This window comes from Pan troglodytes, chromosome 8, assembly GCF_028858775.2.
Source record: "Pan troglodytes isolate AG18354 chromosome 8, NHGRI_mPanTro3-v2.0_pri, whole genome shotgun sequence".
Classification (NCBI taxonomy): Eukaryota; Metazoa; Chordata; class Mammalia; order Primates; family Hominidae; genus Pan; species Pan troglodytes.
In genome coordinates, this window is record NC_072406.2 from 61,807,938 (window position 1) to 61,833,136 (window position 25,199).

The 25,199-nt window shown below is 39.7% G+C and overlaps 1 protein-coding gene across 8 annotated transcripts in view; it reads right to left on the reverse strand.

The window, feature by feature from the left end:
- The window catches only part of ERCC6 (ERCC excision repair 6, chromatin remodeling factor), an 80,316-nt gene that overhangs the window by 43,183 nt on the left and 11,934 nt on the right, over positions 1 to 25,199 (reverse strand). For 4 of the 8 annotated variants that reach the window (XM_009440356.5, XM_009440357.5, XM_009440358.5 and 1 more), the window contains 2 exons: positions 22,141 to 22,879; positions 4,031 to 4,159 (listed from right to left, as the gene is read on the reverse strand). In XM_009440356.5, the coding sequence (XP_009438631.5) occupies positions 4,031 to 4,159; positions 22,141 to 22,879 (868 nt within the window). Of the gene's footprint in view, positions 1 to 4,030; positions 4,160 to 11,627; positions 15,222 to 22,140; positions 22,880 to 25,199 lie in introns of those variants that run through there. The other 4 variants (XM_054659553.2, XM_063781771.1, XM_003954219.6 and 1 more) reach the window with 1 other exon arrangement.

Below are 25,199 nucleotides of genomic sequence, written 5' to 3' on the forward strand. Positions count from 1 at the left end.
AGGCTAAGATGAGAGGATTGCTTGAGCCATGGAGGTTGAGGCTGCAATGAACCATGATTGCACCACCGGATTCCAAACTGGGCAACAGAGTGAGACCCCATCTCTAATAAATAAATAAAAAAATGATGCAAGATAAGGGATTTTTTTCTTTCAAAGAAAATATCAAGGCTAATGGGCTACCCACCTTAAAAGAAGACAGTTTTGTTGTTTTGCTGTCCAAATATTTACTATCTGGTACCTATAGGTATGTCTACCTAAAATCTCATTTTGGACTTCAGCTCATTTAACTGGTTTTATTTAATCTCCTCTCAGTAAATATGTCATAATTAACTTTCTCCCAGTATTTTGCAAAGCAATTCTAGAAGTTTGACTCTAGCTGTTCCATTATTACCTATTACATAAGGAAAACTCTAAATGAGAACTTTGCTGCTTATTAAGTTTGCTAATTATAATACACACACTGGATATGCACCTTGGAGAAAAGAACTAAAAATCAAAACACGATGAAGTGTAGTACAGATACAAGATCATTTAATTTGGGAAGAAGGACAAATTCCGAAAATATGTGGTATGTAATCAGAGAATAACGGCTACCACTTAAGGAACCAACTGCTGAGGAGGCACCAGGCCAGGTGGTTTGGACACAGCCTCACAATCAACTTGCACAAAGGAGATTATCAGCACACTTTATAATTAGGAAACAAAAGCTCAGAATGGTTAAGTAACTTGCCAAAGGTCACATCACTAGAAAAAAATGAGCAAGCCAGAGCTGAAATCCAGAACTGTATGTTTCCAAAGTGATTCTGGAAATGATCTAGACCAATAGTTCTCAGCCAGGGGTAATTCTTCTCCCTATGGGACATTTGGCAATGTCTAAAGACATTTTTGTTACAACCAGAGAAGTGCAATAGTAGAGGCCAGAGAAGCTGTTCAATATCTGATACTGCACAGGACAGTCCCCACAGCAACAAATTATTTAGCCCTAAGTGTCAATTGTGTCAAGGTCGAGAAACCCTCATTTAGAACAAAAGCTGGTTCATGAACTGGCTACACTAGAATAATCTCAATTTTTGAAAAAGACATACTGCAAAAAGCTCTCCAAAAAAACTGATGTGCAATTAGTTTCCAGATCACTACATTCTAGTCAGTTGACCTCTTTTTGCTGAGATACAGAACAACTATGGGACCAGCTCCTCCAGTCGGGGAACAAAATCTCCCAGTGATTATTCTAGTATATTACTCCTACACCACACTGCCTCCATCCTACATGGGTCCAACAACTCTTTTTGCTTGGGGCTCATCAACTTAACTAAAGTAGGGAGAGTGTGGAAAGGAGCAGTTGAGAAATTATTAAAGGAATGGTAAACAGCATAGGATCCCAAAAGGAACCTGAGAGGGGGTTAAGACAACTAGATTCTGTGTGGCCCAGGAAAGGCAGCATACAATGTGCTGGGTGTTTCCTCATCTACAAATCTAATCTTCGACGGCTTTCAAACAGCATGTGAGTGTGTTTACAAGAAGATGAACAGCACTAAGAAAATGACATTAAAAAAAATCTTACTAGGCAGCATGTAAGTCATATCTCTAGCAGGATCCCCAACAACTAGGGATAGTTACAAAGATAGCAAAGAGTGGCTCTTTCTTTCCACACAATACACGAAGGCCCTCAGATGGTATTTAAAGGAAATTCACTTGCAGATTAAAAGCACTAGCCACACAGCTGGTAGATGGTATACATAGCTGGTGTTGCTAGATGAGGAATATAAGGGCCTGAGCTCAGGTTTCAGCTGTGCCACTAACTGACTTTGGTTTTATTGCTTTACCTTCCTAATAATAAACAGTGTAAACCAATTACATAGTTTAAATAAAAACATATTATAGAATCTAGTTTTCAAAATTTTTGAAAAGCATATAAAAATTACTCTTTAGGGACAGTTAAAGATTTTTATGAATATACAACATAAAAAAATTTATTCTGCTATCCCTTGAGACTGAGGCATCACAATGTGACCACAAATAATTGGTGTACATTGGCATTGCCACACTAACCCAAGATTGCATTTACTAGTGTGGCTGAAAGTAAGGTCAAAAGATTGAAGTTTGTCATTTGACTGCTAAATTAGATAGACAAATGTACTTACTGGGCAAACTGTCAAAACAGAAATTTAAAAGTTAAACATTATCTTGCAGAAAATGTACTTAAATGGCTAATTGTACCTTCTGACTCCCTTGTGTACAACTCTATACCCTGTCAATTCAATTCCACAGAATGCAGCAAATACAGTAAAAAAATATATCTACAGTTTAAAATTAAATTGGCCCCGCTAAAACGCAATCATAAAAGAAAAATGGAGACTCTATCAATCCTATTAATTTTTTTCATACAGCAAAAGAAAATGAACAGAAGTTTTATGACATAAAATATTTAAAATCCTGTTTTTGCAGATTAAAAAAACACAATACTTTCCAGGAATGTGCAATTAAGACTAATTTTTAAAAAACAAATATTATTTATATTAACTACTATAGAGTTTTGTTAATACACTGAATCCTAAATACTTTTAGTAAGCAAAGTTTAGTACTATTAATTGTGAAATATCTTTGCTAGAAAATCTGACATTTATACAAAAATGCAGACTCAACTTGATCCTTGAGGATATCTGCCAAATCACTTACTACAAATACACAGAAGTATCCTGTCTTTTTAAAATCAATTTAATCTATAATTTGGGTATTCCTTTTGCTAGTACAACACTGATGGTATTTGGCTTGTTTCTTAACAAAGAATCACTGTAGAGAAAACAAAAAGAGTTGCCAATAAAAGTGGCCTTTATTTACCTTTCCGTAGTTAATTCTCATTTGGGAGAAGCAATAAACAAAGCAACCACCTCTGTAAATATTACTACAGATTCAGATTTCAACTTCTACACAGCTGTTCCTCTGTCCAGTTAAAGCAATCACATCAAGTCACTTCACATCTTGAGAGTTTGGCTTTCTATTATGTTTAGTGGGATAAAATAACTACTCTTCACTCTCCACTACCCCAATGGAGAGAAAAATTAAAACTATAATATAAGCTCTTTGAGAGAAAATATAAAGAGCATGCTGTTTTTAAGTAGACTTCTTCCACAAGTTTAGGGCATGGCTGACAGCTGAATCTATAAAGGAGACCAAACTTAATCATCTCGAAGAAAGAACTTTGCATCCTGCTCCCAACTACAAATTGATTATACAAAAGAGACAGAAAGAAGCTATGTAATGGTTTAACTTCCTATATGCATCTAAGAAGCCTTCCTAAAGTATCTTGTTAAGTAAATCCCAGGAGTGACGAGACTGAAAATGTTCCTCAGTATTTACATTCATCACGGGAGACTGGCCAGCCCTTAGAGACAACATGAACACATCTATCAGGCAGCATCCGGTCATCTCCAATGCTTGGCCACTTACACATGAAACCTGGCTTCAAATAGCAACTTAATCATCAAGGTGTTGCCCATATCTTCTCTTTTGACATTAGAATGACATCCTACATAAAATATTTAGATGCACATTTGGTCAGCTCAAAAATATTATACCCTCAGGTACAATATAAGACACTCAAAAAAAATCTCAAAAGTTTTTTATTTCCACATAGAAGAAAAAAAATCCTTCCCAATATTGATTTTAATATGCAACTCTTCCTATTAATCTGATTTAAGAAATTAGGAGTTTGGCACCTTAAAATTACTAAGAACAAAAAAATTATTCAACATAAATGGCTTTTAAATGTGTTGCTTTTAGTCTGCTGAGACAGGTCCATATAGATTCATCAGTTTACAAACATACCCAATGCACATTTTAGTCAACTTATTATCATCCAATTTTAATGAACAGCACGTGGCTATAATTTCATTTGACAGTATCTGTTTTTGCAACAAATTGCTGCAAGTACCTTCAGGGCCCACAGGTAACTACTATGTAATTCCTAAAATGTTAATTTGTACATAATGGCTTGATAGCAAATAGAAAGGAAAGAACATATGGTACATACTTAAAAAGCTTTTTGAACAGAAAACCTGGCACTTTAAAACCTTCGTCAAATTCAGCATCACTTTCCTCAGAATCGTCCTCCAGCTTCAGACGTTTCTCTTTGTCCTGCAGTCTCAGTTTATTCCATCTCCTACCATGAAAATAAAAATCACATTTCCATTATTTTGATCACAAGACAGATTTAAAAAGATAGTTCCTGATAATGTACAAGAAAAAACAGGCAAATTAGAACGGTCTCTTAGGTTAATGCTGCCATTATTACCCAAAACACTGATATTCAAAGAGGAAAAACAATTCTCTTCTCCGGCCATCTCAATTCATTTCTTATGTAAATTATTATAGCTGCTCTAGAAATATTTCTTTAAGGTCTCATTTCATTATCAAAACTACTTGCTCCTCTTCTGGCATACCCTAAGGGAAAATTTCTCTGCTGGTTCGTAAGACATGAAATTAGTCCTAGAAAAGATTCAGTAAAAATTTCAATATAATTGAGTGTCTTCACAACCGCAATACTATGTAACAAAAAATAGATTTTATTTATAATTACTATTTCTGTTCTAAAGATATGATAGTCACAGCATAAAACAACAAAGTACCTTAAACATAAAGCAAATTTTGGGTCAAAATCACTGAATCAGGTTCACATTACTGATTACTTAACTGGGGGAAGAGGCATCAGCAATATACAAGCACTGATAGTGCTACCACTCAAAAAAATGTGTTCACTGAATAAAATCTAAGTTACAAATTTAGTAATATGATACTTTCAGATATAAAATAAGGTGAACACTTATATTTCAGAAGGAAATATATTTCATCTAAATATCTGAAAGTCTTAGCAATACACCAAGGTTGTGGAGAAGGTGCACCCATTTAACCAGACTAATTTTGCATTTATATAACTATAATGGACTCTAGTTGTCGTGAGTGGGGAAAAAAAAAAGCCTCAAATTCTATTCACTTTCAAAATAAAAAGATGATGTTTTCATTCAGCATGGTGCAACTGATGCTCTGAATTTCACAAAATGGTGGAAATGGAATAAAACAATAATACAGAGAAATGCTTTCAAACTACAATAAAAAAAAAACTCATAGGAAGCGAGTAAGAGCAGCAACACATATAAGGCATTTATCTGCCACTGACTATGCAAGAGTAAGAGAGAATGTCCGAGGGAAGGCAAGAGAAAATGAAAGGGTAATACTACACATGCTGCCTGGCCAGAGGTATGGTGTGTTGTCCAGTATCCATTACAAAACCACACAGAGCCCAATGCTAGTATCTACTGGTGGACCTTAAAGCACATCCTCTGATAAACTCTTGCCTTGTTGAAAATTTCAACTCTTCAAGGTAACATAAGGAAGGGCTAGCTGAAATTTACTTGTGATCAACAAGAACTGGTGATCTGAAATTGCACTACACGGTAGTAAAGGACCTATAAATAAGATCAATGAAGCACTGTTGGTCATTTCCAGAGAAGAACAGCAAATGGAAGAGGCAGTATATGGCCAAGTCTAAGGAAATAGCTATCATCTAACAATAGTTTAATAAGTGATACTTTTTATATAAAAATTTAATGTCCTTTTTGTGCTTAACTTCTAAAGGCAATCTCTTCTTCTCCATTGGCATTTTTTTTTTTCCTTAAAAATTATCTCCGTGCAATGGACAAAATGAATTATCTCTAGGTGGCTATAAAAGTCTTCTGGGTTTCATGTTATTTACAAATTTAGTTAAATGCAATGGTGTACAACAATCGTTCTTGACAGGGGGCAATTCTGTCCCTTCAACCCCACCCTGGGGTAATCTGACAATGCCCGGAGATATTCTTGGTTGTTAGAACTGCGGAAGGAGTCGGGAGGATATACTACTACTGGCATCTTGCAGGTGAGTCCAGGTGTGCTGCTAAACATCCTACACCACACAGGACAGCCCCCAAACCCCTCGGTAAAAAGTTATCAAGTCTCAAATGTCAATAATGTCAAAGCCAAGAAGCCCTGGCATATAGGTATCCCTTACTATCAAAACTTAGAAACTGAACAGATATATATACACTTTCCTGATACACATATCTGAATTCTTGCTACTCACTCTGAAATTCAGCAGTCGAGGAGTTTACATAATGAGAGAGTCCTCGGTATCAAAACTATGAACGCAGAGCCAAACTTCTGCATAACAAAGGATACTTGTATTTAGCAAACTTGTGGATAACATAAACCTTGGAAGAATCACAGCCACTTAAACATACTTCACTCTGCAATTTCTCCAAGATAATTTTACAGAAGGAGAAATAAAAACACCAGAATATATTGCCTTTAGAAGTTTGGCACAAGGTCATTAAATATTTTATATACAGGGTATCACTTTTTAAACTTCATTGATATATGATGACCATTTCCTTAGACTTAGCCAGTCAATCTTTGTGGCTGCTAAATTTCCCACCACATCACTCTGCATCGACAAGATTCAGTTTCCTCCTCCTCCCTCCCTTCTAAAATATACAGGCATCTTGTCGCCACAGAACTCAGCACCTAGGAAACCACATAAGCCACTACAGAAACGATTGCATTCTAGTGCCTTCCGCTTCATAAAGAAAGATGAAAAGGGCCAAACATTTATTCAGTTTGGCTAAAGGATGACTAAAAGTGGTGGGGAAAATCATTATTGCCTGCAAGTATTTGTATCATTGTGAAGACAAATTGCCCCAGTAGAATTATACACATATTAAAGACAGAAAATATCATGGTTATAAAACCACATGCATACAGAGCTCAGGCGAAGAGATTCTTCTGTTACATAAGCAATACTTCCTCATGTGACTTGTAGCCAAAATAGACCTGACCATCTGATGAGGGTCCACTGACGCAGCACAGCTAAAGATGGGGCCGACAAGTACACCGCAACACACTAGGGAAAGGGGGAGAACCAAGTTCATCTGCACATACACAGAAACATGCCTTCCTCATCCCAGACGCTGCCAAGAGACTTTAAGGGCTCTCTTTAACATGTCTAACCAGCCTGTACTGTAGTCTGGCAGGCTGAGTAGTCTGTCTGGCCAGCAGATATAAAGGATTCTGTATATAAACATCCTGGGTTTGACATATGCAGAAGTGCACGCCCAGGCACAAAAGTCTGAGCTCAGACTAGCTATAGTCAAATCCTGGTGCCATTTACTAGCTCATGAACCCTCAGCAAGTAACTTAACTTCATCAGCATCTAAGTTGCCTCCACTGAGATGGGGAGAACAGCAGCACCTACTTCACTGGGTTCTGGGAAGGATTAAATAAGGTGTCACATATAAAGCACCTTAGCACAGAACCTAGATTAGGAAGTGCTTAATAAACTACTATAGTATTATATAAAACCACATACATTTTCTGAAATCCTCACTACAACCCTGCAGCAGATATTATTACTATGTTCACTGAAAGAAGAGAAAGCAGGTTATGTATGTGGCCCAATGCAATGTGCATATTGCAACGTACTCTGTTTAACAGAACTACCTGAACATGTATACTTGAACAGAAACTATGATAGCTCATCAAATGGATGCTCAGTTAATTATTATGAATAATGTGCTCACCATAGGAGTAAAGACACCTAGTCTTCAGATGGTACCTGCTGGAATATCTCAATTTAAAAATTCTGTCACAAATTTGTAAATAGTAAACTGTCATTAAGTATGGCAGTCTTTTACATGATAGTAACAAAAATAGATACAGATTGACTTAAAATTGGTAGGGAGTGGGTAAGAATTAAAATCTGGGCCAAGTGAGCTGAAATCTTAAAAATTAGAAATGACCTCAAAATGTCTAAATTCTGTTATTTCAAAAAGTAGACCAGTTAACTGAGAAAAAGCAGAAGGGGGCAGTAAATAGTCCAATATTTACCCTTTTAGAAAACAAATGACTTTTTCATGTTCTCTATTCTCTCATTTTAAAAAATCCACACACATAATAGTCACAGCTGCAGCCACATAAAACGAAGTGGTGGGCATGGTGTTCACTGGCTGTGTTTCTAGCTCCTCACACAACTGCCAGATTCAGCCTGCTGTCAACTCCACTGGCAGCCAATTACAAGAGAAGCTGGGAACAAACATAAACCTACAATTCCAGTCAGATGCAGACAGAGAAAACACTCCCTGGTTTCCCTACATTCATGTAGGAATGAGAATCTGGCCCAGGCTGTGGGGCCTGGGGCTGAGACTGCAATAATCATCTGTCAGAAGCAACTCAGACCCAGCACAACCAGTTGAACGACACCAGGAACAATGCTTCCCCCAGTTGTAACCTATTAGGGTGCCTCGTCAATGGAACCCTGAAAGCTAGTTGCTGTCATTTAAAGTTAATTTATTTTAGAAGAATTTTCAGCATTCCAAGGATGTTCAAAATAAATAAGTGGAAAGACACAGCTAGCTACCACCGTGCCATACCATGTATGCAGCCTCATCTCTGTGCACCTGCATTCCTGTACTGTCCCCAAATCCTTCCCCTAACACACATATCCACACATTCAGCAGACCTTTCAAACCCTCACTCATGCAGCACCACCATGCACAGAAACCTCCCATGACCAGCCAGATTTAGGTGTCCTGTCTTCCAAGGGCCCTCCCAATCCCGTGACATCTTGGACACACCTGGGATCTCTACTACAGTGCCCATCAAGTGTAGCATATTGTGAAATCCATACCAGTGTCCTCCACTGGACTGGAAGCCACCTGGGGACAAACACTGTCTTAGCCATTTTTATAGCACTAGAGACTGGTATAATGCCTCCTCATGGCAGACCGTTAAGTGCTGAATGAATGAATGAAGTTCATAATTCGGTTAGGGAAAAGGAAGACACAGACAGAGAAGCGTGGCTTGAAAATGGTCAAATGGGGTCATCCAGAAATGGGTTCTGGAAACTTTCTGTTCTGTCTCATTTAGAGCCTACCTCTTGCTGCATTTCCTACTCCTTCTACCCATATGACTTTAAAGCACTGCTCCTAGCTCTGTCCACTGGATAAAAATGGTTAAGGTTTGCTACAAAAAAATGACCCATAACGAGGGTGGCTGCAACATCAGAGAAGTTCTTAATTTAGAATCTTATAACAAAAAAAAAAAGATAAGGAGAAGGAAATCTCATTATTTTGAACAATAAAAAGGTAAATAAATAAAAATTGTGTGAGTGATTTAAGTCTGAGCTCCATTTTTTGGGTGCATCACCAGTAGGTCTCCTCTGTAAGGAGCCTGGTTTCTGCACACCAGCTGATGGAAAGAACCAGGAGCCCTGAGTTTGGTCCCAAGCTTCCCCAGGACCAGGTGGGAAAGGCTGGGCAAAAGAAGCACCTTCTTATGGAAGAATTCTTATGATGGGAAAAAAGTCTAGACTTAAACTATATTTACATTACTAGGAAGGAAATAGTGTTTTTGATGTTCCCACTTTCATTTTTTTCTTTAATCTATACATGTAAAAGTCACAGCTGCACCCAAATAAAGTAAGTGTGTTGTTCATCTTCTTTTTTACTTTTTTTTTTTTTTTGAGACAAAGTCTCACTCCGTCACGTTGGCTGGAGTACAGTGGCACGATCTCAGCTCACTGCAACCTCCACTTTCCAGATTCAAGCAATCCTTGTGCCTCAGCCTCCAGAATAGCTAGGACTACAGGCATGCGCCACCATGTCCGGCTAAGTTTTGTATTTTTTGGTGTAGATGGGGTTTTGCCATGTTGGCCAAGCTGGTCTCAGACTCCTGACCTCAAGTGATCTGCCTGCCTTGCCTTCCAAAGTGCTAGGATTGCAGGCGTGAGCCACCATTCCCGACCCATCAGGGCATTTTCTAACTCCTAAAGCCCGTCTCAGGCTCCAGTGGTGGTCACTAGAGGAGAACCCAACAACAGACACAGATTTAAGATAACCACAGAGAAGTGAAAACCGAATGTAGGCAAAAGAGGTGCATTACAGGCATTTAACTGGTAAGGGGAGGCCTGAACTTTAGAAAATATAATGTAACGTTGTTGAATCTGCCTCCTCCACCACAAAATGAGCCAAATAATGACTTTTTATGAGGACTAAATGAAATTACGTATGTACATTATACTTTTGAAACTACATATATTTCAGATGCTATAACAGTTGGCAGATTACACAAAAAGATTGAGAAATTTTAATTAATTGCAGGTTAAATGTGAATAAAAAATAACAAATGTCAAAACACCTATTGCAGTCTTGAGCCAGCAGGAGCTCAGTTCAACCCCCAAGCATAGCAGACTGTCATGCTAGCTCACTCCATACTGGTCAGTCAAGATCAGCAGGACATTCCAGTCAGGACATCCTATCATCCAGGACAGCAAGGAGGCTGGAAATCAAGCCAAAAGAGAAGACACAAAAGAGATACAAGAGAAGGATCTGGTACATCTACCTCAGAATACAACTGTGAGAAACCATACTGCAATCCTGACCTACCTACACTTAGAACCAAGGGGCATGTTGCACGGTTTGTCCCCTAGACAGATGTCTAGTGCCCCCTAGTGTGTTCAAAGGAGAAATAATTATATTTCTTCCCAATATTGATGCTGTACTTACATTTTTATAGATATTTTATCATCAAGTGGGCCTTAAGCTTATTTTTAAAAAGTATGAAAGGTACCAAAAGCATAACATCAATAAAACAAAGTTTGTAACAGCTAATGATTTTACTATGCCTATGATACGTTGAACAGCCCTTATCCAAAATGCTTGGGACAAGAAGTGTTTTGGATTTTGGAATATTTGCATATACACAATGAGATATGTTGGGATGGGACCCAAGACTAAACACGAATTCATTTATGTTTCATATATAACTTATACACATAGGCTGAAGGTAATTTTATACAATATTTTGTGCATGAAACGAAGCTTTGACTGTCTTGACTGAGACCCAACATATGAGGTCAAATATGGAATTTTCCACTTGTGGCATCACGTTGCTAAAAAATTTTCAGATTTTGGATTTTCGGACTAGGGATGGTCAACCTGTAACATCAATTGTTAAACCGCCTTTACTTGTGAAAGGTCACCTTTTCATACGTATAAGTATTTATTATACACCCTCCTTCACGGTTCTCACAGACCCTCATTTCAAGCATCTTACTGCCTTGGTGGAATCTTTGTGGTAACTTTTAGCTAGCGGGCATGTAACAAGAATAGCTAATACTTACTGAGTGCCTGATGTATGCCAAATATCTTATACATATCATCACCCATGAAGAAGGTACTGCTGTGATCCCCAGCTTACAGGTGAGTGGATACACAAGACCTCAGAGCTACTCGGCTAGGCTCTGGCACTCACTCCATGGCTCGTGGTGTCTAACCCCTATGCTATATACTGCCTCCTTAAGGAAAGTCAGCTAGCTCTGGACAAGTTTTGTTTTGAGATTACATATATACACATACATACATATTTTTTAATTGGGTCAGAAAACAAATAGTAATTATGACTGACAGTGATACTGGGTACTGGGCACTATTTTAAGTATTTCACATTTATTAATTCATTTAATCTTTACAACCTAATAAGGGAGATACTATATTGTATGAGCCCATTTTCACTGCTATAAAGAAATACCCGAGACTAGGTAATTTATAAGGAAAGAGGTTTAATTGACTCACAATTCGGCACGGCTGGGAGGCCTCAGGAAACTTATAATCATGGTGGAAGGTGAAGGGCACCTTCTTCACAAGGCGGCAGGAGGAAGTGAGTGCAAGCACAGGAAAAACTTCCACTTTTAAAACCATAAGCTCTCATGAAAACTAACTATCATGAGAACAGCATGGGGGAAACCGCCCCCATAATCCAATCACTTCCCATCAGGTTCCTCCCTTGACATATGGGGACTACAATTCAAGATGAGATTTGGGTGGGGACAGAAAACCAAACCATATCGATACTATTGTTATTCTCTCTCTCTCTTTTTTTTTTTTTTTTAACAATTAAAGCAGACAGGGAGAAAGAAAGGAAGCTGTCCAAGATTACCAATGAGTTAAGGAAAAGATTCAAACCCAGATAATCAAGTTCCAGAGTCTATATTCCTATCTGTTACATAATACTGTCTTCAAAAAGTATTTTCCAAACTCCCTAGTACCACCCCTTTTCTCACAGTGCCAGCGAAGGGTCCTCTAACTGCCACAGAACGAAAGCAATTGCACAAGAACAAACCAAATTCTAAAACTTCAATCCAAATGTTGTCTTAAAAAAACATCAGGACTAAGGTTTAAAGAAGGGAAAGATTGCCTTCATTTTTGTACAATAACATGATTCCTTCCCCACCTTAATAGTGTGCAAAGTAAGTCAAAACTCACTCTTCACTACACCCCTGCAAACTTTTCCAAGTAACAGTAAAATCAGTTTAGCAGTTCTTTGAACTATACATAATATAGGCTGAACAATCATGTAATACACATTTTATACTAGACAAATCAATGTACACAACTGCCCATACCAACACACAAAAGGGACAGAATACACATATTAATGGGAATTATCAAATATTAGTTGCCTGAGATCATATTAATAAAAGAAACATGCCCTCTCCAAAACTTCAAGGAGGTCACCTACTGTGGTGCTCAAAATTCAAAACAGACCTTACTGCTCTATTGTAATATTTTTATGTTGCAAGGATCATTGTACACAGAGCAGTTTAAATCTACACCGTCTGTAAGGAAAAGGCTGTGTATCATACAGTTAAATCATTCTTAATACAGAGTGACATTTCAACCTCAAGATCATTCTCTACCTATTGCAATATCCATTTAAGAAATTCAACAACAGAGGCACAATGAGTACAATTTGATTTTTAAAAATATATTCAGGCACCAAGCTGGGTATTTAATATAGTTTGCATTCTGTAGTATGATAGGTTTTCTATTTCAGACAGCTAAGAATCCCTTACAGATTAGTCTAATTTGCTAAATTGAGATACTTGGTGTTTTACTTTTCTTATCTTCCTTTTTATGGTCTATCTGGGTAAACTTAATTGGCACATCTGAGCAGATGAAATACCCTCAGTTAGGAGTGCAGATCTCATGGAGTAAATTAAGACTGATACAGACAATTATGCCCAGAGCCAAGAATGAAAGGTGTGTGCAGAGCAGGAAGCAGAATTAGTCTTCATTTGTGTCTCAGCTTTGTTATTTAAAAGAAGGCAATGTGCTCTCTAAGAAAACATCTTTAACCCATTTATGTCTGAGGTTACAATTTTTTGAATTTTTGCATGAAATTCATATATGTTACCTAGAAAAATTCAAGGAACAAAAATTTGAAGAGAAAAAAAATTATGTTCCATTGTTATGTGACGTTCCAAAATTGGAACACTAGGCAAAACCACTGCTACACTGTACATAATGTATAAAACTATGTTTCTTATCTCAGGAGGTGGTGACACCTGCTATTCAGTGTGATAGTCAACGGAACACTTCACATGTAAGGCAACATCACATTTTTCACATCGAAAAGTTGTGTTCTTATGACATTCAGCGCATCGCGTTTGTTTTCCCTGTTTGACTATCACATGATTTATGCCATCATAACGTGAGTCAATGTTACGCTTCTGAGGTCTTCCTTTTTGGCCAGGTTCTGGAGGATGACCATGGGTCTCCAGATAATGGCATACCACACGTCGACGAAACTCCAGAAAATCCACTGGTTTCTCATCATATGTTTTATGCAATTGCCAAGCATTTTGTAAGACCAATTCGAAACAGAACAAAAGAGGGCTTGAATACCATTTCTTTCCACGGATTGATGCCCGATACTTATCAATGTTTTCATCAGCTCTGCCTACGCCTCCCATGAACTGGTTATACACTTTGATCATGTTTGGCTGCTGAACTTGGATCTTCTTTTTCAGTTTCTGGGAGTAACGACTGACAAGACACAGGGGATGGATACCAGCACCAGATGAGGCAACAGTGACAACACTGTTATCATTCCATCTGCAGACAATATTGCCTTTGCCATCAATTCGATAATCAAATGTGCCTCTTTCTTTTTTCTTTAAAGCTACATCTGATTCCAGTGGAACTTTGTCAATGTGATCCTTTCTCACTGTACCTGTTGCCTGATGTCCCATTGAACTGAGCTTATCAAGAAGTGCAATACTGGTGAAAAAGTTATTGAATACAAAATGGTATTGTCCAGGGTGTGCCTCTGTAAGTGCCTCACTAAACTGAAGGACAAGTGACGCACCGACACCATATTCCTCATGTTTAGTATTTGGGTTTTTACCCTGATACGGCTGAAACCAGCAAATGTAGCCCAGACAGGTGGCACCACACCAAAACTTATAGCCAAACCGAATGGGCTTTCCCCGAATAAATTGTTTGCACCCGTGACGACCAAAATAAGGAACCATGAATTCATCAAAGCTGAAATATGTTTCATTTGGAACAAATTTCATGCATCTCTCATTAAGTTTGCTTATGAGAGGTCGCAATTTGGAAAATTTGTCCACTGGATCCAAATTTGCATTGTCAGCAACATGCAAATTAGAAAATATAGTTTCAAACCGGTCACGTCTCATGGCAGCACTAACCAGTACATTATGCACATCTGTTCTTTGTTCCCAAAACATACGCCTTCTAGGAACTGAGACATAACCACTCAGAAAAATAATTCCCAGAAAACATTTGAATTCAGAGCTAGTCAAGCCAAGATGTACACCTTTACTGCAAGCATATAAGTTGGAGTACTTGACAATGAGTTCAATGACCTCGTCATCAAGAAAAAGTTCAAGAATTTCTGTGGGAGTTCTCATTACGGTGAAGAAATCATTTGGTGGTGCTGTAACTCTACCTGCTACGGGTTGTACAGTTAGGTCGGCTTTTTTCCATTTGCAAAGAATTTTTGTCATTTTCCTCCTCCTTGATGGTGGAGGTTGCTGCACAGTAAACGTAGATGGAACTTCATCAGGAGAGTCATCTTTAGGTGCGTATGAGGGATCATCTGAGTCAGACTCAGCATCAGAGCCATCTTGAATAAGATACGCAGCTGTGTGCAACAAAGAACCTGGCAGATTATTTATTGTTCCACCTTCTTCATCTCCTGATTCCTCATCAGAAACAGGTGCTGTAGCATTTTCAGGTGGTTGTATCACTATAGCACTTGCTTCTATGCTGTCATCTGTCTCTAAAAGGTCAGTTATTTCATGTAAACTTAGTGTTCGAGGCATCTTGGGACTAAAACGGAAAAAAGGTATTATTAGTCCTAGTGGTAGTGGTTTTGCCTAGTGTTCCAAAAATGGAACATGAAAAATGTCAAACCCATAACTAATGCAACAATAATACTTTCTGTATTTTCTTTTTACCGCACAATAGCATAACTAGTAGAGAAGTTATTTTTTAAAAATTACTAGTATAGGATGTAGTGCAGTAAAGTTGTATGTACCTGTCTTTGGATACTCAAAAATGTTTCTAAAAACTCGCATCACTTTTTGACAAGCTCCCAGCATGCCAGTATCTGTAGCAGTAACTAACTCTGTGCACCAAGTGATAACATGTACCCTCAGGAGGCAGACATGTGTGAAAAATCAGACCTTGGCAATGACCTTGAGCAGTAGGGCATAAATAACTCCCACATGCTTAGCGTTCCAATAATGGAACACTAGGCATAAACAGGTTGTAAAAGTGTAACTTTTTCTTTCAACTTATAGATTCCTAAAAGAAAATGAACATAGTCTTCTTTCTTTTTTTTTTTTCTCTCAGGCTCAAGTGATCCACCCACCTCAGCCTCCTGGGTAGCTGGGACTACAGGCGCACATCACCACACCCAGCTAACTTTTTCTATTTTTGGGGTTTCACCATGTTGCCCAGGCTGGTCTCGAACTCTTGAGCTCAGGCAATCCTCCTGCCTTGGCCTCCTAAAGTGCTGGGATTACAGGTATGAGCCATTGTGCCCGGCCAGGCTTATTTCTTGAGAAAAATGAACTCTCAGAGATGTTAAGAACATTCTTAAAATAATTGTATTTAGGTTTCTGGATAAAATCTCAAACTTTTACTAAATTCAGATTTTGGGGGAGTTTTGTTTTTTCTCTTTAATTTGGGCTTTAAAAAAAAGGCACAATCAAATCAACCTCCACATTGTGAGTTGGCCTTTGCTGAAGCACAGCCTAAAATTGCTAAATCCTCATCGGGTGCAAACCAGGATCCAACTGAAGGACAGACAGGACAATCCCAGTGCAAACAGGTGCTAGACAGAAGGGAGAAGTTCCCAGAAGACAATAAAATGGAGACAGGCTGTGAGGTTGGTGGTTCTCAGGGCACTGCCTTTAGAAGCATTTCAGGATAGGAATGGGACATTGGGTTGGAGTTGGCCCCCATCAAGTGGAGGGAGAAACCAGGCACTGAAGCAATGCTTGTCCGAGTCTGCTGCAGCAAACCAAGCTGCGAGATCACTCTCATGTGTCCCAAACCACCTTCAGACCCCTTCTCCTTCTCCAAGCCCTTCCACTGACTGCTGCCTTGAGCAAATGACTTCATCTCTCTGGGCTCAAAGTCCTATCTCCTGGGTGGCTGTAAGGATTAAACGAATTAACCTATATAACAAGAAGAACCACAAGAACCACTAAGTCGTACGCATTCAAACATGTCAGCCATCATTGTTCTTGTGCACCACTCCCGCCCCTGCCCCCACCTCCACTTGATGCCACCTTTGCTCAGGCCCTAAAGGCTGCAACGTTCCAAATCCACAAGACTCTCTTCATAACAGTCATTCTACTTGGCTTGACCCCTAGCATCTGAAATGCTGACAGCTCCCTCCTCAGAACAGTGGATGTGCACAACCCAACCCTCCCAAGCCAGGGTTCAATGGGGCCCTGGCCACAGAGGCCCAGTGCTCAGGGGAAGGACAATGACGAGTATTATCTTCGCAGGAGATTATGTCTCACAGACTATTAGAAGACATTCTGTAAGACTTACACAATTAATGGAATCTTTATCACCCCTTTACATCTCAGAGTTACTCATGTAAAAAAGGTAAAAAATAGGGCACAAGAAAAACCTTTAGGATCAAAAATTTATTAAAAACCAATTATATCAACAGGCATCAAGTCTACAGATTCAGGTTACACCAGACCATGAAGTAAATTCTGTCCCCATCCACACCATACTTGCCAGGTCTTCTAGACTCCTGAGCCATCTCCCTATATCCTCATCCAAATTCCCAGATTACAGGCTTAGGTTTTTGGTTTGGTTTTCAGTCCAATGGAGGTGGGGGCAGCTATGTGTTGATTTTTGGCACCACCCTGTGGTCATACCTAAATATTGCACCTTCTACTCAATCCCACAAAGGGAAGGAAACATGTATGTAGAGGGCCCAGCCGACTTCAAATCTCAGCTCTACTTCACAGTAAAACTGTGGGCAAGCCAATTAACTGGAGGGGCCATGATTATAACCATGTAAAGATGTGTATTCACAGAACCAAAGACTGGAATGACATGTAGAAAATAAAAACATAAAAAAAAAGAGGTCATTTTTTCATCTTAATATTGTTGTCATACTTTTACAATAAAAATAGGGACTCATCAGAAGTGCTGAAAGGTGGCGAGGGAGCCTTCAAACCATGCAGAGGAACCAACTCAAATCCACTTCAGGCTGTGCATTTAGCAGCTTAGCCCAATGCACCAGGTCATCTGAGGAGACTCAGGCACCGCCTACTGAAGAGTCCGTTTCTGAACTCCCCACTATGTTTCCCTGATCGGGGTGGGCATGGGTCGGGGACTTATCCCAGAGGCAATTATTTGCTGAGTGTGGGCCAAAGTAAAGAAAAAAGCATTACATTCTCAAGCCTCAACATCCTTACCAACAATGCTTCCCAACTGCCTCAAAGCTCTCCTAAATGAGAACATAGTTCTTTCTGAACAAGGTCCTGTGGACCATGAAGAATGTCACCAAGCTCCCCTCAGAGTCAGCGGGAGCTCAGCCAAAGCACAAGTGCAGTGCCCAGCTCCTCCCACTCCGTACCTGCTGCCTCAGACTCCCCACGTTGAGCCCAGGCCCCTACCCTCTGAAGGTGTTTCCCATGTGATTCTGACACACACACCCCACAAGAACCAGATGATCTATGACATACAGCATTTAGCTAAGGCTCCCTGCCAGGCCCTCCCCTGTGTACATACAACTGTGCAGGGCACATAAAAGAGGATTTTTGAGAAACTGATATACAAACTGCATCAGCCAAAAGCTGCAGCCCCAAAAAAGAGAAATACATAAGACTGACTTATTTCCATCCCTAGCTCCCAAACCTGACAGTGATCAGAGCCATCTGGGAACATTTTTTAAAAGTCCTGCCCGGTGACCCCACGCTACACTTCCTAAGTCAGCGTTTCCAGTGTTAGGGGCTCCCAGTGACACTGCATAATCAGTCTGTGGGTGGGGAAGCTTTGCTCTAGTCTGTGCTCGTTGCCCTCACTGTAGTCTGTGAGGGCAGCAACCTAAATAGTAACTGCCGACAGATGAAAATAGAGTAAGAACTTAGGGGAATGAGTTTAAGTCAAATGATAAACACTAACCCTAGTCCTGCCAGCAAGAAGAGACAAAAACATATCTGGAAATGCATTTTCTCACTCAGGATGCAACCCGTCTATGCCCTGCAGCCTGACCAAGCAGTGCTGACCACTGCTGGACAAAGAGGCAGGAGTCAGTGACATCTGTTTTATTATGTCAAGGCTGGCAAATACCTAGCATGAATGTTGCTAGTTCCCCACTGTGCCTATGATAGACATCACTAAGGAACTGCACACTCTTTCCCAATCCACCCAAACAGGGCCTCGGAGCCCCCTGAATAGACTACCACTCCCCAGAAATCAGAGCTGGCTGGAAAGTGAAGCCCACCTGCCCTCCCTGTCCTCAGCCTCTCTGCACATTGTGGCATCACATCAACCTCCAAGGCAATCCAAATGAGAACCCTGAGGAAATAATGTGCCTCCAAAGCAAAGCAAATTCCTTCCCTTCTCAATGATGCACCTGGAGTTTAGGGGCAAATGCGTAACATTGTTAATTTGGATAAGGGTCATATTAATATATCTGAGCCACCCAACAAGACAAGGCCCTGCACTGGATGAACTTCCTCCACAGTCTCTCCCAAATACCTCAGTCTGAATTCATTATTCCCTTCACACTTGGTTAGGTCCTACTTGTGCCCAAGTCTATTAACAGACTGCAAATTTTTTGCCAGAAACCCTTGAAGCCAGTCCAAGGATACAGACATGCATTGTTGACATGAAAGCAAAGATAAAGCTACGGAGGCTTACCTCGAATATGGCAACTGGGAAGTGAATCAATAACATGGAGGTAACAAGGACTGGGGACAAGCGACCTGATCTTTATCACCCTGAAGGGGAAAGGTTCACATGAAATGTTTGGTCTTCTGGGCCACACAGGGCTGTCTTGGCTGCACAGCCTGTACTAGGTAAGCAGCATGTAGGTGCTCACCGGGAACCCACATCACTCAAACACTGAAGGTGTGTTAGTCCTAATCTTTATTTGGCACCTGGAGCTCCCAGGCCCATAATGTGCAAAGCAGTAGTATATTTTAAGAAAGCACTAGACCTCACAACCAACAGCCATAAGCAAATGGAAACCGTGGTAGCACAAAATTAAAATGAAAAAATAATGTATGTTTTACAAGACCTGTATACCAATGACCATAGAACTGACAGAACATTTACTTCTAAGCAGTGGCTCATCCATCCTGTATGACATGAAAGGGTATGAAAACCAGGGAACCCACTGAGGAGTCAGCCTCGAGATACAGTTCAGTGCAGAGGAGGAGGCAGGAGAAACACATGGGAAGGGGGAATACACGGTTTGAAAAACGGTTAAAACTTCAAAGACTGAGCTGAGGGCTTGAGCCAAATGAAGGAAAGCAGGATCCAAAGGGCGACTGCCCAGTTCCATAAAAAAAGCTATGGAAAGGGCTTGACGGAAAATTCCTAGTAAGTATCAGCTAAAACAAAGGTACCTAGTTAGGGTGAACCTAGTGCCAGTGAAAGGCTGATGGCTCTCAAGCTGAGAGAATAAAGAGGATGAGATATCCAGAAGTCACCCACTCTCACTTCCTAGAGTTGAAAAGAGCATTATAATTAACAGGCTATACCCTCAGTAAAAGGTGTTAAGTTCAGCAAAGGGTGCCTACCCTGGGAACTATTCCTAAATTCTAACCACTAAAAAAAAACTAATTTTCTATGTTGTAAACTCTATGACTTTATTCTAATCATCCATCGTCAAACCACTGCTAAGACAAGCAACCCTAAAGGTCTTTCTGTTTCTCAAGGGAATAGCATTACCATTTCAATTAGTCTACAAAGATCAGCAATGAGTAACAAAATATAGAGAGACTGGCAGTTCTAATATGCTTCTCAATCCTGAGCATTTTATTTTCTTTCATCCCCCGATCCAAACAGCACCAAAGGAGATGTAATACAAATATTTCAACGTGGATATCTGCAGTTTAACAGCCTTAATAACTGTAGCTATAAAATGTTAAGAGCTATCGTATTTTGGTGGCAATTAAGAGTTATTGATATTTCTGAAATTCATTTGAGATTTTACTGTAGCTTTAGCAAAATATTGGCTCTGGAAATAATAAATTGTTTTACAATCTTAACATTATTAAGAAAAACTTATTGCCATCAAATTAACTAAACCCACATTTAAAATTCAATCAAAATAAATTGCTCTTGATCAAAATACTGATATATTTTAAACATATTTAATATTGACCCAATTTAATTGGAAAAATATATATTGCTCCATTTATAATCAATATGTTGAGATTAACACTTTTATTAATTCCTTGCAGTAGTTAAGAAAAAGTCTGACACTGCTCACTGTTCAAGAGTACTGGGCAACATTCCTCAAACAACTTCACAGGTAATAAACGTGCACAGAAACGAAAGCTGTGCTGAGGGATGACAAATATAAGCCAGCCCTCATCTGTGCATTACTACATAAGGTGCTACTAGAATGTGAGTGCCGCAACTCTAAAGAACAGGATTTAAGTCACAGGTCCTCAAATTACTGTTTAAAAGAATTCTGACACATCTATTCTGGAAAGGTTATGGAATGTCTGTAGTGTCTGGACAGGGGTTAATGAGCAGTTCTAAGTAACAAGAAAAAACACCAGGTCAACCTTCACTCACAAAGGCCAATAAATACAACAAACTAGGTCTCTTCACCTTGAGAAATAAGAAAAAACTGTTGAGGATTGGGAAAAAGCCATCCCACTATCAAGTATTTTAAAAGTAATAAGGTTCCTTTTTCCCTTTGACTTCCTTAGAGCTAAGTGAGCTCTAAGTCAAGGAGACTTGAAATGCGCGGCAGTAGCACAGTGTTCAGTGGGCCACCATGGGGAGGCCTGCAATGCAGATTATTTTTCCTGGCTCTCAGAAAACGTGTGGCAATATGCAATTCAGACTTCATGTTTCACATGTTCACCTTCCCTTTTATGGTGCTTGCTTTATACAATGACAATGTCATGGAGCTAAAAGCCAAAGTCAGTCTCTAACATAAAAAACAACAGTGAAAAGAAAGGTATGCTGTGCATACAAAGTACACTTTTTGCATGATGGTGGCTTATAATTATGCAGATGACTATTTTCTCAAGACAAAGGAAGGATTTACAAAAGCAAGCTTATTCTTTCTATGCCAAAGCTTAAGTTTCAGCTCTTTTTTGAAGAAAAGTTCTCTAAAATTACTTTCCTGCTTCAAAAGGGAAAACAGAAACCCCTATCCAGTATGCATTAATTCACCCTTTTCTTTTTCCTGATACTCATTCTAGGGTGACTGTCGGTATAAAGGCGACACAGCTCACACTCAGCCCTCTGTATGCCTCTTGCCCCAGCCTTCCCTTAAGTTTTTCATCTTAGACTTGCCTCCAAATCCAACTAAAGACCTAGAAGTACATGCATTTGGGGCCAGCATCATTAAGGACTCAGGGGCCCCACTGCTTCTAGCAGGTTAAGGCTGCAGAAATCCAACCTCTGTATAATCGGGGGGGTCTAATATATTAAGCTGGATCTAGAATGCTTACATATTAATAAACCTGTCACCTAAGATAAAGCAAACAGTACAATGTATTTATAATCCCCACAGACCGACCTTAACCGCTGCTTATAATAATCTTCATCTCCATCATCTCGGTATCTTCCCACTTTCCGACCTCCTCCTCCTCCTTCTCCTACAGAAGCAGCTTCAGCTTCTTCCCCAGAACTTGGGAAAAAGTCATCATCAATCTCCTGCACTGGCACTTTCTTCTGCCGTTTCCCGCCCTTGGGCAGAGGCTTCAGCTCATAGTCAGTACCATCTCCAGACAGGTCCGCCTCTGCCCCCTCTACCTCGTCATCTTCCTCCTCTTCCTCCTCCTCTGTGGGGAAATACTCAGACTCTTCACCCTCAGAGTCTCCCTCTGCCTCTGGCCTCATGTCTGACTCCCAAGGTCTCCTTGCCTTTGGCAATCCCACTTTCCCCTGGAACTGCAAAGCCCTCTTCTGGAGTTTCTTGATGTGCTTTTTCAAACGCTCCTCTTTTTTGGACAGAACTCTGGCTTTCTTGTTTGGTTTATTTTGCACTGGGGCTGGAGGCGTGACTGGGGCTGGAGTTTTTCTAGCTGCTCTTTTATTACAAGCTTGCTTCTTCCTTTCAAAAGACAGTTTTGCTTGATCTGCCAAATACTTTTCGAAGCCTGATGCTTCATTGAGCATGATTTTTCTGGGCTTTTTCTCCTGTTTCTGAGGGATCTGGGTACCAAAAGGTGTCATCTGGCCAGTGCGGATGAGCTCTTCCCAGGCAGTCTCCTGGACAGGCATGAGCATGCTGCCAAGACTGGATGGCCCCGGCTCTGAAAGAACAATAGCAATGCGTTTCGCACTAGCATGAAACTTTCCGAGGGTACAAAAGAAATGCTCACTCTTTCAAGAAATATTAGGCAGCTACAAATAACTCATATAAAAAAAGAATCATCCATGTACTAAAGCATGTTACACATGAAGGACAGAATAAAATTTATTATAGCATCATGCTATATTTAATATATTCCTGTTCAAAAAGACGACTTCTCAGTAACTTTTCCCCCAAATATTTCACTATACTCTCTGCCATCCAAAGATAGGCTTATTACTCTATAAATACAGTTATAAATAGTCAAGTTTAGCTGTGTTTCCTTATCAGCTGAGTAGTCGTCCATGAGGAAGCAAGCTCCGAAGTTCTCACGTCATTGCTAAAACCAACATTCAGATGGACTTAAATTCAAGAGACAGTAAAACCAAAAACAGGGATCACCATGTACCTAAAAAGGAAAAACATAAATGTCAGCTCTATGCTGCCCAGCATGGCAGTTACCAGTCACCTGCAGCTATTTAAATTTAAATTACATTAAGTTAAAAACTCAGTTCCACAGTTGCACTTGTCCTTTTCAAGTGCTCAAGAGCTACACGTGACTAATGGCTACTATAATGGGCAACACAGAGAACATTTTCATCACTGCAAAAAGGTCTATTGGACAGCAGCACTGTGTTAGATATGTGAAGTTAACTGACTTGAAGACATTACACCATAAGTGTAAAGTCACCAGAAAGTATCCCTCTTTCATTAGCTGAAATTCATCTCTGGCAAAATTACCACATAACCAAAATACCAAAAGACCTAAGGCTTAATAGGAAGGAATCCATATTCTAAAATCTACGATTCTTGCAGGCCAATGATACCCAGTTTTTCATTAAACTTGCACTGAAATAAAACATACATCTGAAAGTGCACAAATCATTAAGTGTAGAACTCAGTGAATATTCAGAAAAAATGTACTCATAAACTAGCAGCCATATCAACTAACAGAAATTACTAGCACCACCAGATGAGCCCTTCAGGCTACCTCCCAGCCTCTACGCCCCCCAAGATAATGATGGACCTGGACTCCTAACGTACAGACAAGTTGTGCCTGTCTCTGAACGCTACGTAAGTGGAAATGTTTGTGCCCTGTGTCCACCTTCCTTCACGCAACATTATGCTTTTGAGCTGCATCCTTACTGTTGAATGTAGCTGTAGTTTGTTAACTCTCACTGTTAATGCACATTTGAGTGGCTTCCAGGTTTTGGCTACTAGGAATAATGTTGCTATGAATATTCTGATGCACATCTTTTGGTTTTATTTATATATATATATATCTGGGTATGCTAAGCTTTAGTAGACACTGTCAGTTTTCCAAAGTGTTACGTTCCAAAGTCCCCATCAACTGTGTCAGAAAGTTCCAACTGGTGTATATTCTTGCCATTCCATGTTAACTATTTTGGTAGATGTGTAGTGGTACCACATTATGGCTATAATTTACATTTCCCTGATGACTAACAAAATAGGTGCCTTTCATGAATTTATCTTTTGGACAGCCTTTTTTGTGTAGGAAGTGTTCCAGTCTTTCGCCCATTTTTGTTTGTCTATTTCTTTAAATGATTTCTAGTTCTTTATACATCCTAGATTTGAGTCCTTTGATTCACACATGTATTGCAAATATCTTCCCCAGCTCAGTATCTTGCCCTAAATGCTATCTTCTGATGAACAGAAGTTCTTGGTTTTATATATAGCCCATTTAACAAATCTTTTCCTTTACACTGAGTATTTTGCCTCAATTAAGCCTTAGGTCTTTACACTGAGTATTTTGCTTCCTATTAAGCCTTAGGTCTTTTGGTATTTTGGTTATGTGGTAATTTTGCCGGAGATGAATTTCAACTAATGAAAGAGGGATACTTTCTGGGTGACTTTACAGTTATGGTGTAACTTCCAATTTCAGTTCATGTCTTCAAGTGTTGGCTGGTGTCCAGACGGAGAGATATAATAGGAACCAGGAACTCAAAAAAAGAGCAAAGCCAGATGTCTACAGATCTGTGTAAGGTACTAGTAGAACCTAGGTGGCTACAAAAGCCATGGGGAATAGATAACCAGGGAGAGGCAGTAGAACAAGAAGAGGGCTCAGAGAAATCCTGAGAAACATCAATATTTAAGATATGGCCAGAAATAACTATGCAGAAGTAGTCAGAGGGCTAAAAAGAAAACCAGTAGAGAAGGAGGGATCCCACAAGGAACAGAAGTGTCAGCTGCTGTGGACAGGCAGAGTGGAACAAGGATAAAAAGGGGCTCTTGGATTTGAGGAGGTAGCTATTAACCCTAGA